This window comes from Halichoeres trimaculatus, unplaced genomic scaffold (assembly GCF_033239565.1).
Source record: "Halichoeres trimaculatus isolate MK-OKI-2021-1 unplaced genomic scaffold, fHalTri1.1 fHalTri1_scaffold_4, whole genome shotgun sequence".
Lineage (NCBI taxonomy): Eukaryota > Metazoa > Chordata > Actinopteri > Labriformes > Labridae > Halichoeres > Halichoeres trimaculatus.
In genome coordinates, this window is record NW_027437182.1 from 7,511,436 (window position 1) to 7,525,523 (window position 14,088).

A 14,088-nucleotide genomic window follows, 5' to 3' on the forward strand; every position below is an offset into this window, starting at 1 on the left:
CAACATCAGGACAGGGCAAACACTTAATTCACATCAGCTTTGAGCCACATATTTGGATTCTTAAGGAACTTCAGATTTTTATTTGCAGTCTTTTTGTCATTTACGCCTCTGCAGTGTTGTGCAAAATAAATCAAAACAGAGAAATTCACAGAAAAGGAATGGAGACACTGAGTGCAAGAAGGATAAAACTCGAAAGCAGGGGTCAGCCTCCATCATGGTCTGCAGAGATTCAAACATATTTGGTTTTGTTCTGGAGTTTCCGTGAATACCTTACACCACCCTCTCTTCACATGTTGGTTGTACAAACAAAGAATCCAGCTCCTTTCAGAGTTAAAAACATAAATAAATCTGCCCAAATGATATGTTAGCGTCACACATTACAGCTGTATTTAAAGGTCAATATGCTCTACAGTTGTTATTGATTTGAAACATGGTTAAATAGATCCAGCTGCACTCTGAAGCCACAATCATTGGTTTTGAATGTTAGTAAAAGTATCTCCGGCTGCTGTTGTTTACTCACCATCATAACAATCAGCTGTGTTTGCCATACGAACACAAGCTAACGTTTCACTGTGGAGGTGAAGGGAGTAAAACACAGCTCAGTGGCTCTCAACCCAATCTCCGTGATGTTTCTATGTTTACACCTCACACCAACAAGCAGCTACGCCCACACACTCTTTGCCTACAAGCAACCTGGAGAAGGGATGATCTCAGTTTCTACTTCAACATTATGAGTTTTTATTTAAATGTCTTCAGTTTCCTCCTTTTACCTTCTATCCCAATGAAGCTACCTTGGCATCTTGGCTCTTCAGCGTGTTAAAGACTTATGTGAGATAAAACCACTCCTACACAAGACTGTGAATCTGTATCAAGTCCAGCATTTTTTGTATTTGGCAAAAAAAAAACATTAATGTACCTTTTTTGTTACATTCAACTTTAAGTTTTACTAAAATGAAAAACAATCAAATGGATATTTCAGCGACAGTGTAACCATGACAGAAGGTTAACATGCTTATCCTTTAGACCAAGAGAGGCCTTGTCTTTGTATTTTTCTGAACATTTTTGCACAGGTGTTTTGTATTGCAGAATCATTTAATAAATGATGTTGTTTGGTTAACCCTGCAGGTAAAATGTTCGTTCATTTAGAGGCTTGTAGTGTTAGTGCGTGTGTGTGTACGTGTGTGTGCCTTCAGGCCAGCAGGTGCCGCTGGCTACAGGTCAGCAGGTAAGGCAGGAAGTAAGAGGCTGTGCCGTCATCGGGGATCAACTCCAAAAACTCTGCAGGGCTCGTCTCCATTGCAACAACGACGAGGGTCTCTGTTGGCACAGAAGGAAGTAAATTTTAGATGCTAGCGTGCAAATAAAGGTGTTAGAGCTGATCTCACTCTGTAAGAACTTTTACCAGATAAAAGACAAAACTACTAACTGAGAAGTGAGCTATAAAAGATAACCAGATCCATAAATACATAAAAAACTGTCATTTTGTTATGCTCCTTGTATGGGAGAATTGAGAATGTCAAAATTCAGGATGTCACTCCATAAACACAAGTTGACTCACATTTGAGAGTTTAAAGGTTCAAAAGTGAAAAAATAATGCAACTAAAATAACTTTTTAGTATTTTTTTAAACTTTAATATTCTTTTGTCTTAAGAATTCTCAGAATTCTGACTTTTTCTCAGAAATATGACTAATGCAGCTAATGCAACTAAAATAACTTGTTGTTCAGTGCATTTGTCTGCTCTGGCAAAATCATGTTATCTTAAATTTCCAGGAACCAGAACTAACTAGGATTTCTAATAATTGTATTTCCTTAATTTGTCACTTGACTCTCTTTCTATGAAAGGAGATTAGGGCCACTAAAAATATATATTTCCAGATTTTTTTATTACAATTTTTTAAAAGAAAAAAATCTGAATGCTAAAGTTAAAGTCAAAATTTTGATCTTTTTACTCAGAATTCTGGTTCTAATTTCAGAATTCAGAGACAAGAGTCAGAATCCTGAGATTTAGGTCAGAATTCTAAAAAAACAAAAAATTATAGAAACCTGAGAAAAAAAATCAATTCTGGGACAAAAGTCAAAATTCTAACCTAAATCTCAGAATTCTAAAATTAAAGTCAGATATATGACTTTTCTCAGAATTCTGAGACTAAAGTCAGTCTCAGAATTTTGACTTTTGTTCTCAAAGGTCTAAGAAAAAAAAATAATTAAAAATATATGACATTTTTCTTCCAGTGGCCCCTTATCCTCTTCTGTATCTTTATGTTTCAGTCCTCCCCTGTTTTTAAAAAAAAAGTATAATAAAATCAATATAAAAAATAAAACACTTAAATATGAGGAAGTAATTTTAAATTTCTAGTGGGGTACACAGTGAAAACTTCAGATTATAGGAAGGTCATAGACTGGAAAAAAAAAAAGGACGTCGTGTCCCCGGCGTCACCCATCTGTTTCTGAAATGGAGAATGAAGCACACCGGCTACCGAGGCCATATTGGTAGTGGCAAGGGCATCTTGTACAGCTATGGGTGCCTGTCGGTCACTTGACCCAGAGCTGTGCCTCTGATTAGGCGAGCTCGCTATCTTAATATCCTATGAACGGCCGAGCTAGTAAAAAATTCACCCCCCGTACAGTGTGCGGGAATAGTAAAATTAGCAACTCAGACAGGAGATGTTTTTTGAACCTAGCTGTAAATAGGTTAATTTCTGCTTTGAAAACAGCTTTTTTTGGCTGTATGTAACTTCTGGAGTCAACCTCAAGCTCACACTGGAGAAACAGCAGATTTTAGCACTTTAGCATTGTCTCATATTCTTAGACCACAATCTTTTTGAATCTGTCTGAAATCAAAACAGCACTGCGGTTTTACAGACTTCTGGTGAATCAGTTTTTTACCTTTGAGAGCAGCCAGGAGGATGCTGTTGTCTGCAGAAGCTCTCGTTCTGTTACAAAGCTCTGGGAGCAGTTTCTTCCACCACAACACCTGCACATGTGACAAAAGACAGACAAGGCATCAAGAAACCTGAAGCTCCTGGGTGTATACTTTAAATATCCACTGTCAACAGTTCAGGTGCTGTTAAATCCCATACCATATTCTTGTCTTGTAACTGGTGATTGGCGTACGCTATGATAGCTTGAGGACATCTGTCCAACAGCTTCTCAATGCTGCTGCCATACTTCCCCCTCCTGGTGGCACAGAGGAGATGCAGGCTGAAGCCCCACAGGGTTTCCTCCGACAGACGCTCCAACAGAGGAACCACAGAGTCCACAGAGAGGGATGGACCGCACAGGAGAGACTGCAGACATGAGAGACACAGGAGGGATTAAAAGACTCAGAGGAGCTTCAACGAGAAACTTTCATAGTAGAAAATAGCCAAAAATTACCTGCAGTTTCTGTAGCGCCTCCTGGTGTTGGAAGCTGGTAGTGTGAACTGGACTGAGAACAGTCAGCCAGGGGTAGAGAGCGCCATAATGGGAGCATGAATTTATCTAAAACACCCACAAAGATGCTTTTTAGTTTGTGAGATTTACTTGATGAGTGGATTTTTAAACAGCAGAGACAACAACTTCTTTTCTATCATAACAATTAATCTCATGTACCAGATCATCAGCACTCTTCAGCGGCTTGCGTCTGGGCAGTTTGTGTGTTGGTTCACAGTACATTTCTGTTAGTGTGTTGCTCAGTCGGTCGATGTACACTGACGCCAGCCTGAAGAGCAGCTCCTGGATGACAGCATCCTGCGAGGACGCCATGAGCATCGCCTCCCAGAAATCCACCTGTAAGCAGTTCTCACAGCCCAGCTCCTAAACACACAGATATGCACACATTACTCTTCTTCTGAAGATCTACGGAGTAAGATTTATCAGATTGCACAAACAGATGTAAAAATAATACACACAGTGAATATTTGATCTGCCTGTTCCAGCTGAACTTTGTTGTTTTCATGTAAAGCCACCATACCAGCCACCATCAGCCCTGGATGGGACTTGGCTAACTGGCGTGTCAGTGCTGTGGGTCGGATGTGTGTGTGTTGACCCCCGCCTCCGCCGTGCACCAATATCCTCGGCTCCTCAATGAACCCGTACACCAGCAGCATCTAAACACAAACACACACTCATCTGGTTTCTGGACTTTCCTCAAAAGACAATACCGTACAAACAAATGATGCCATTAATCATGCACGACAAACATGTATGTCATCTTTCTGCACTGAAAAAAAAAGAAAACTAATCAAATGTTTTTGTCTTATTTTAAGTAAAAATGGTGTAATTGCGCTATATATGAGTCACATTCAAATGATCAGTCCAGAAAAAAAGTCTTGTTTCAAATAATTTAAAGACAAAAATGAGGTATGAATTGCTTGTAACAAGTGAAAAAATCTACCAATGGAATAAGAAAAATTTGCTTAATAATTTGCTTGAAACTAGAAAATTGTCTTAATAGAAGTAACTTCTATCATTTTTTGCTTTAAGCTGTACAACTAACCTCAGCGTGTCTCTCCATCAGCTGTGTGTACTGCAACAGGTCATCCATCAGCAGCATCATGGTTGCCATGGTGATTGTCAGAGGAACCGACACGCCAGCTGTGTCCTCCAGGTTTTGTAAGATCCGTAGCGTCCTAGCAGGGCTGATGTTTGTCATAGATGGACTGGCACACACGCTGACAAGCTGTGAGGGCTCTGATTGGCTAAAAATATCTATGACCTCATCAGCAGCTTCCTGTAGAAAAATAAATATGTAATCTTTTGTTTCTTTGTGCAGCAGTGATCTTATTTTGGAGATCTCTTCCAGTTTGAACTCACCTGACTGAGGGTCTGCTCCGTTTCCTCCAACAGGTAATGCTTCAGGTAGAACAGGAAGCCGGGGCCATACGAGTGTGGGCTGCAGGGAAGTGGGCGGTTCCTTGCGATGACCTCTGTAACAGGCAGGCCTGACATCCTGTAATACGGCAAAGCCAAGTGGCAATCCTTCTGACTGCCCCTTCCAGAAAAGAAAATCAGATAAGTTCTCAAGAAACTTTTAATTTAACTGTAAATAATTCATCTGCAGCGGTCAGTGTCACCTGCTGAAACAGTCTCCCAGCTGAGCACAGTTCTGCCTCAGAGCCTCCTCCAGCTCTCGAGTGTCCATCTGTGCAGCTGTCCGTCTCTCTGCGGGTCCTTCTCTCTGCAGAGACACCACCAGGTAGTCCTCGCTGTCCTGCACATGTTCTGGTGTTTGGAGGGAGGAGGCGCGGAGGAGGAGGTGAGCTTCACTGAGGAGGTGACGGAGGCTTTGTGCCTGTGGGTTTGTCTCTGCGTAGCGCTGACTGTATTCAACCTGATGCACACAGACACACAGATGTGCCAACCAACGGTAAGTATTTCTGTATAATTTTAAAGATTCTTTCCTTTTTTTCTTCATATAATACTATTTTCTTACTCTTTATACTAGAACAGTGATCAATAAATACACTGGGGAACACAGTTTTTGATGAGTTAGGTCTGACAGCTGTTGTAACTAATTTTTGGGCTTTGGGTATCGGCCGATACCAATACAGATCCTATACCAGTGTTAAATAATAACCTGAATGCCCTTCTGTGGGATGAGACTGGCAATTTTTGGGGATAAAGACCAAAAAAATGAGTCGATGGAATTACTAAAGTTAATTTCTATTTGAACTATAAAAGAAATAAATGTTAACCACCAAAAACATACTTCAGAATGTACAAAAATTCTATTCAACCATACACTTTTATACCCTGTAGACTGGAAATGCAGCAAAAAAAACAAAGGATGTGCATCAGAGGTAATATTTCAAATTAAGTAGCAAAGGTTGCTGGTTAAAAAAAAAGGCATGGAGCTGGGTGCCATGGGTCGGCCCCTCCCCACCAATACCTGATCTAGCTTTTAGGGGCCATACTTAGCGGCCACATAGGTACTGGATATACCCCAACTAAAACAATATATAGTAAGTGAACATTTGTTACCATTTCTTGGTAAAGGTTTAGAGGTGAGACGGTGTCAACCACGTAGATGTTCCATCCCTGTCCTGTTGCGCTGATTCCTTTGGACGAAGACAACGCCCACTTCCTGGCCCTGAGGTCAAAGGTCAAACAGAACGGGGACAAAAAGCTGATTAAAATAAAATGTTCTGAACTTGAACCTGAACTCCTGGAGCCTGAACTCCACTTGCACCTGTATATCTAATGATTCAGTTATTTCCAACAAGCAATGAGTGAAAATGTTAGCATGCAAAAGGTCTGGACATGAGCTCAGTCAAAATAATTCTGAAGAAGTTTAAAATTACTAAATGATTCTCTGTTGATGATGTTTCTATTTACCTTCACTGTCCAATTTGAGTGTGCATTCATGTTTAATCACTTCTGCTGAATTTTACTTGAGATCATATTTTAGACAAAATCAGAAATTAAAGTAATCAATAACTATCATTTTGGATGTTGAGTGCAAAAAAGTATTAGGCATCACAACTACTCGGTCAGTTAGTGAGCAGGTTATACATAAGGGCTTAAGAGACACACAACATTGTGTTTGAGTTTGTGTCTGTTTGTATCTGACAGCTTGTGTAAAGAATGTAGAACACATAAACTTTTCCACGTGTTCATGTTGTTTCATGAGGCTGAATCCTTGAGTTGATATATCTTTCTCTCAGAACATTGACAGGCATGTGTGAATGTATGAGTGACAAGATATGAGAACCTGTTAGGACAAGTTTCCGGGCAAAGTCAGTGAGTAAAATCCAAAAACACAATTAGTTTGTGAGCAAAAAGTCACGCACACACTGAGGGGTGTTAGGAAGGATATGGTTAGACGTGTGAGTGGCTAAAACAGAGCAACAGGAACACTAGAAGTAAATAAATATATAGAGATTCTGGTGAAGGGTGGCTCACAGGGGCTCAATCCTGCTTCGATGAGTAATCAGATAAAAGAGGAGATCCTACTTTCTTTCTTTTTCAAAATCAAGTACAGTACAAATCAAGGGGAGTTTGGCTCCCCAAATGAAACACAATGCCCAAAATACATCTGTGCATGTGGACTTCTTCCTGTGATGCATTAGTCAGGGACCAGAGACTTCACCCTGGCTCTTTTATCTGGCAGTTAGTAAAAGTTGTTTCTCATGCTAAAAACACAAACGAGGAGCCTCAGCGCGACTCTCTGACATGATTTCCCTTCAAAAATCAGGACTACTCTACAGATTTGGTTAAAATCGTCTCCTGATGTGAGTACTCTGAGGGTTTCTTGTGAGTATTTCCAGGGAAGCTTTGCCTGATAGTGACAGAACACACACAGGGATGGGGTTGGGGGTTGGGGTTGGTCTTACAGGAAGGGGCGTGATAGAAGGCTCTCCAGAGCCGGCGTGGTTGCGGGATCGATTCCCACCGCCAGGAAAATACCAGTCAGCATGTTGTGCTCTTTCAACTCGCTACAATAACAACACACACATACACACACACACAGTAAAAAGGTTTACAGATGTATGTTTGTCTGCACTCACACACCACCTGAGTAATCTGGAGCCTGCAGGGAGGTGTACCATGGTTAAAGAATGTATACGTGTGTGAACGGTGTGTGTGTGTGTTTGTGTGGGACTCACAGGCCCCTGCGCTGTGCGTTGCGTTCAGTCTCCTCTGGTGTCTCTGCGTCAGCCGTGGAGAGCAGGATCACATGGCTGCGGTAAACACACACTGAGCGTAGACCAATGAACAACTGCATCCTGAGCGCACACACATCCAGGTTTGAGGGTGGACAAGCCTTCAATCACACACACACACACAAACAATACATCCTTCACTTCTAACGCAACAGTGCAAAGATACACTGCAAAAAAACACGTTATCAAGTGTTTTTGTCTTATTTTTAGTAGAAAATGTCTTTTTAGACTTGATATGGGCCACATTCACCTGAATAGTACTGCAATGTCTTTTTTCAAGTTCTTTAAAGACAAATGAGGTCTGAATTGCTTGTAGCAAGTTAAAAAAAATCTAAAATGTGACTTGTATTGAGACTAGGGCTGACATTTTAACGTGTTAATTAGATTAATTCATTACACCGCAAAATAAAACTTGAACGATATTTCAAGACCCAAATGATATTGTTTTCTTTGACTATGTAAACACCGAAACTACCTAAGAAGAGTGGACTCGCTCTTCCTGTCTTTGACTCAAAAAACAGACAAACATACTTTTTTTGATCACGTTCATCTTGGGCGCTCCATCCTTTGATCCTCTTGATGATCTCCGTTGTCCTTTTCTCATGATTGCGCCGCTCTTTCTCTCTGAACTAAAGCGACACATCCTCTGTTGGAGCATGAGCTGCCTAAACTTTTCTGACTTGTAGTGTTTCGCTATGCCTCTGTCATCTCACATCTTCTCCTCATATCCATGCTGAGCTCTCATCCGAAGAGTCCACTGCTCTTACCCACAGTAGTTTACGAGCATGATTTGATTGACAGGCTCTTGTTTGCTCTGAGGCAGCTACTTCCCCCTGATAAAAAAACCTAATTTATTTCTGTGGACGCAGTTAACAGAACTGGCATCTATAGATGGCAATGGCAGTGAACACTGACATTTTATTACTGGCCCGTTGATTAGTTGGATTAATTAATTACAAATCCTGTAATTAATTAGATACTTTTTTAATCACCTGACAGCACAAATCAAGACATTATTTTAGTTTCAAGCAATTTTTCTTCTTCTACTGGGAGATTTATTTTTACTTGTAACAAGCAATTCAGACTTCATTTTTGACATTAAATAACTTAAAACAGGACATTTTTCTGGACTGATAAGTTAAATGTGGCTCATATTGAGTGTTATAAGACAATTTCTACTTAAAATAAGACAAAATCACTTGATAAGATTTCATTTTTTTCAGTGTAATATATATCATAGTAATAATGTGGTGGTAAAGATTATTAAGTAAGTATAAACACTCTTACCTTCATGGTGGTATCAATGTAGGGATCCTCAATCCTAGCTGCAACAGCAGCCAAGCGCACAGTGAAACACTGGAGTGCATTCCTACCAGGGGCACAATGAGATAAAGCTAAAGCTAAGAGTTTCTTTGACCTGCTTGAAAGGAATCTCCTTACGACAGCTGAAAACAGACTCCATCTTAGGTCATTTAATTTGATGATGCAGCTGAAAAACTGTGTTTTGTCTTTGGTGCCATGGTCTTAGACTGTGGTTGGAAAGGTTTTTTGTCCTTTTAGTACAGCACTGTGAGTTAAAAAGAAGTTTTTTAATCTTCAATCCAACCACAGACAAACCTTGTTATAACGTGCAACAAGTGGTCCGTCAGCACCGCCTCCAGGACCTTCTCTGGATACTGATAGGCTGAGAGGAGCTCGACACCCCCCTTCAGCGTGTACAGGTAGCCTGCTGTAGGCAGGGAAAAGAAGCAGAACACGCAGGCTGGCTCATCCAGAGCCGCTGACTGGTTACCTGGAGAGACAAAGACGGGACCAGAAACAACGTGATGAAAAGTCAAAGATTTTTCCAGTGCTGATGAAGTTAGGAATATAAAACATCTGTAGCCAGGAAAAAAATGTGACACATTTGACCATTTTCATACATCAACAAACTTCAATTTAAAGAAAAGTGAAGTTTTCTTAACTCTTAGCTGTTTACATAGTAAGCTGTGATAAATTAGTTTGTTATTAATGAGTTATGTAGAGTCAGGTGTGGTTTTATTTATTGCAGTGGAGCCAGGGCATCAATCTTCCTACTTTCCCAAATGTTTCTTAACAATGATTAATTCAGGCACAATTGGAAAATATAAAATATGTATTAGTGCAAGATGTTCAATTACTGTTTAATGATACAGCTGACACACAAATTTATAAGTTATCCAAAAAAATGTTTCTCTATGTGACTCTTCAACTATCTATCTGTCTGATAGACTTTTGTGGACTCACTTGTGAACAGAGGGTAGAGTTGTAAGGAGTGGAGGTGAGTTTCATCCTCACTGCAGCCCTGGAAGTAATCTGGACTGAAACGCCTGCAAGACGGGATGATATGTCATTTTCTTACACAACACCAACTGTGATGAGATAAAGGTTAAACTAGTCACAGCATGAAAATGCACACACCTAAAGAGAACGTATGTTAGCGCATATTGTCCTCTGTCTTCCAGCCCTGTCTTTTCAATGCTGACAGGGATGTCGCAGTCTTTTGCACGATCACCGAGCAACTCCTGGTGAATTGACAAGACCAGGAAGTCAGTCTGGTCTTCTGTGGGGTCTGCTGTGTATGCACAGAAATATAGAAAAACGCATTACTTAAGAGGTTGAACTGTACAAAGGCTAATGTTGGGAGATGAAATTAACTGTTCTATGAGAAAAAAATCAAATATGAGAGGGGGACACTTTTTGAAGAAATAAAAAAAAAACAAGGAGGTTGTGTGGGCGGCTGTGTGCAACATTTACTTGTGTCGACTGATTCATCCAGAGTTTGGGATTCTGTGGACGCCTCCAGCTTCAGGACTAAAACTTCCAGCTCTGTGCGTACTGCTACATATCCTGCACACAGCGATACCTGGAGGGTTGAAGAGGTTAAAATATCAACAAAACCAAAACTACCAACACTGTTTTAAGACTAGGGTAAGAAGCAAATACTACAATAGTCTTATCAATGGAAGAGAGGAAGTGGAGACACATTTGATGGTACCTGTTTGGGCTTGATGATTGGGAGATGAAGGATAACTGAGCGCTCAAAATCTAGGATGGAAACTGTCTGGTTTGAACTTGAAGGCTGACCTGCAAAGAGGAGGAGAGGACAGATCAACAGAAGAGGGATAAAACTGCACTCGAGGTCACACATTACACATTCTTACTTTATGTCCTTGAAGGCTACTTTGAGAAAATTTACATGATTGAGTTACCTTGACTCTGACTGGAGCTCTGCTGAGCGTTCGGCCAGGTGCTCTGAACAATCTGCTGACTCTGATTCTGCTGTTGAAGAAAAATATATTCAACAGCAACATTTAGCAAATAATAAAAGAATAAAGCTTTTGATTAAATAAAGTTTCTAGTAAACTAATGTAAAAACTGTTGGATTAAATCTTGACTCATAGAGAAATTAAGATTCATTTAAACCACACCTCATCTTCCACTATTAGCAGTGGCTTGGGAGGAAAAATATACAGCATAATATTCATGTGGAATTACTTATGTTGCAGATACATAAAACTGAGCTCTAATAAAATAAATAATAATTCTTAAAAAAGGGTCTACAGCGACAGAACATCAGTTTGGTTCTTACCAAGCTCTGCTGGTTCTGTCTCCTCAAAGTGAACAGAACCAGTGTGTTCTCACAGCCAACCAGCAGGTCTCCGGTTACCGAGCAGCACGCTACAGCCACAGGACGCTCTGACAGAGGGATTTCAATGATCTCCATCTGCACCCCACCTCGCACTGACGCCCCACGTAGAAGGTGGCCCAGCAAACGTACCCCGACACGGGCCTTTTCCTCCGCCTCAAGGAAACACAAAAAATATTGATAATCATACGAAAGTACAAGGATTAAAGAAGCCAAAGGAATTGATATAACATTATAGATTTATCATCATATGAATAAGGCAGAAGATTTGACATTTACTTTCTCATATCCTTTCCGAGACAGGACTTCTGCTTTTTACCTCAGAAAAGAAACAACTTTTCTATGTGTTTTCAAGCTTTTTGGTTTGTTCTACCTTTGTAGTAAATAAAAAAAAAAGCTCAGAAAGATACACCTCAAGCTTATCAGTGTGTACCTGGTAGCGCCAGTTGGTGTAGGCTCTCAGGTATGTGGCGCTGTTTTTTTCCTCAATGGTCACCAGATAATCCCCTGAATGTGGGGGGAAAAGAGACAGAAAGTCAGTGAGTTTTTTTTTTTTTTTTTAGACAGTGAACCATTGGTCCCGTCTGCCTTGCTCACTCAAAGTAAGGCCTCACTAAAACCTTCTGATGCTGTTGTAGAGGCAGACTAAGAAACAACGGTCTAGGTTTACCGATCTTGCTGTGCTGGATGTTCCTCACAGCTCCCATGGTGGCAAAGCGACAGATGAGAGGGCAACCCTCCTGCACCACGCTGTAAGCCTCCACCTATATCCAGTCAAAAAAAAAAAAAAAAAACATAACAACAAAGTCAGTTTTCTAGGGAAACATTTAATTTCTAAAATATAATTTCTTATTGAAATTAATCATGTAAACACTGAGGTTCGATTTTCGTTAGCTTTCAAAGCAATATCACAGACTATGTAAGTAAAGCAAACGTAGCCTCTGGGTTTAAAAAGTAATAATATAATTGTAGTAATATATTGCCAAATTTATGTCCCCTATCATTACTTTCAAAACTTTCTTTACAGAATAGTTTCTGTTCTGTATTTAACGGTCCCACTGGAGTGAGACACATAGAACAGAGTGTGCTTCAAGGAAACACTACCACAGTGGCCCAGGACAGAGATCATGTGCAAAAAATGTGAGCAGTGCTTACAGTTAGTGACCATGTCTACTTTTTTTTAAACATTTCTAGATACGGAATGGTACATAAACTAGTGTAACCTTGCATCCTCCTGTAGCCACCACAAACAAGGCTCCACCCCCACAGCAGACCAGTCCAGGTTCTTTTTCCACCTGAGACACAGACACAGAGAAAGAAGGGAAGTAAACAAGATTAGACTTGTTATAACAAGTCAAGGTTTTGTTGATTTTGTATCTGCATACAGATACCAAATCAACAAAACCTTGACTATATCATGAATAAACCAGAGCTAATCTTTCCTCATACCTGTACTATCTGCTGTGAGGAGTAGGGATGGCAGTTGTAAACATGCACCATGTTTGGGCCTTGTCTTGTCAGTCACAGATAAAAATCTGATCAGTTGTTAACTTCCAGCTTCCTCTTCTCTTTGAAAAGTCGAGTTTAGTATCAACTCAACCATTTGGAAGTTGAAGGTTCATCCACCTAGATACCTGTGATAGATGAAAACAAAGTTTAAGAGCATTTTTGATCCTGTTCAACAAAATCCCAATCCCAGACAACAATTCAATTTCCAGACATACAATCATGACATAAGGCTCATAAAAACTTTGTATCTGGTAAATTAAAGGGGAATTTACACTTTCTCAGGAAATATCTGGTGCCAATTTTCACTTTTGCACCCGTGACCAATCATTCACATTGTGATTTGCATAATTAAATGCTCAGAAACAGAACTTTACAGAACTTGTGGTGTTCAGGATTTTACACGAATTTGTATGAATTTCTTTTTATTTCCAGTGATTAACATTGTATTAAAATTACATCAAAATTGCCTTACCACGGATACTACAACAACTATTCGTGCAAAAAAGACCACAATGGATGATTAAATCAAAAACCATCTGCATTTAAAGAAAGTGACACACCCCTAAAGTTTTTACTTGGTGAGTCTGCACTGAAATCAACACTTATTTTCGCTTTTATCAACAGTCGGACGTCAGCTCCTCCCTGTTTGGTCACAACATCGACCTAAAAGCATCGCTCAAACTTAGTTTACAAACCATTTCCTCTCACCTCGAGATATCCAGTCCTCAAATAACGCACTCAGAGTGTTTTGTAAAGCGTTTCCTCCATCTTTAGCACAGCAGCCATGGCAGGAACACGGTTGAGTTAATCCTGTGTTTCTCTAATCGATATCACATGCCGCAGTCTTGTGAGCAGCAGGGGTGTAACTGTCTCATTCAGATTCACCGACTTTCTCTTTACTTATTAAAGCCGTAGTAACACATCCGCTGAAGCTTAAGAGTCGTTTACAAAAAGGAAGTTACATCAAACCTACTTCATCCGTAAGTCTTCAGTTTCTTCTTTCTTCCCACTTTAGCAAAACGGCTGCAGGTTATTGATTTCACGCTGTACAGCAGGAAATGAACCGTCAACCACAACAACATAAAGCCCGCCCACTCTCGCTTTTCATTGGTTTAAATTCCAGCTCGTGTGTCTTTCGACATTTTCATTGGCTCTCGGGTTGGTTGTCTTTTCCTAAATGGTTTCTTTTCGACTGCTTTCTAATTGTGGGCAGGAATTACTAAAGAGATTTTATTTCTTTTTTTTTTTTACAAAGAAATTTTAAAGCT

The 14,088-nt window shown here is 40.1% G+C and overlaps 1 protein-coding gene across 5 annotated transcripts; it reads right to left on the minus strand.

Annotated features, from left to right (window-relative positions):
- Nucleotides 1-1,078: 1,078 nt before the first annotated feature.
- Nucleotides 1,079-13,891, minus strand: hps3 (HPS3 biogenesis of lysosomal organelles complex 2 subunit 1). 5 transcript variants are annotated; one of them, XM_074667842.1, is made up of 25 exons: nucleotides 13,794-13,891; nucleotides 12,761-12,945; nucleotides 12,535-12,606; nucleotides 11,982-12,075; nucleotides 11,745-11,818; nucleotides 11,255-11,467; nucleotides 10,875-10,944; nucleotides 10,661-10,749; nucleotides 10,420-10,528; nucleotides 10,084-10,237; nucleotides 9,910-9,992; nucleotides 9,262-9,436; nucleotides 8,932-9,013; nucleotides 7,588-7,745; nucleotides 7,315-7,416; nucleotides 5,963-6,071; nucleotides 5,056-5,312; nucleotides 4,796-4,973; nucleotides 4,479-4,712; nucleotides 3,892-4,089; nucleotides 3,593-3,796; nucleotides 3,377-3,481; nucleotides 3,082-3,288; nucleotides 2,888-2,975; nucleotides 1,079-1,317 (listed from the first exon to the last, which is right to left on the minus strand). In XM_074667842.1, exons 2-25 carry the CDS (start codon nucleotides 12,809-12,811, stop codon nucleotides 1,190-1,192), a joined length of 3,234 nt encoding a protein of 1,077 aa, XP_074523943.1. In that variant the 5' UTR covers nucleotides 12,812-12,945; nucleotides 13,794-13,891; the 3' UTR covers nucleotides 1,079-1,189. The 5 variants fall into 5 exon arrangements, with proteins under 5 accessions (XP_074523943.1, XP_074523944.1, XP_074523945.1 ...); XM_074667843.1 differs by having other exon boundaries at nucleotides 10,875-10,941; nucleotides 13,529-13,891; XM_074667844.1 differs by having other exon boundaries at nucleotides 4,796-4,967; nucleotides 13,529-13,891.
- Between the last annotated feature and the right edge of the window lie 197 nt (nucleotides 13,892-14,088).

Excerpts from the sequence above, each read along its gene's own strand:
- hps3 (XM_074667842.1), bottom strand. The coding sequence starts at position 12,811 with ATGGTGCATGTTTACAACTGCCATCCCTACTCCTCACAGCAGATAGTA. Across the intron at positions 11,819-11,981 it reads CATCCAGCACAGCAAGATCG|GGGATTATCTGGTGACCATT; the intron begins GTAAACCTAGAC and ends CCCCACATTCAG. Across the intron at positions 10,945-11,254 it reads GACAGAACCAGCAGAGCTTG|CAGAATCAGAGTCAGCAGAT; the intron begins GTAAGAACCAAA and ends TTTCTTCAACAG.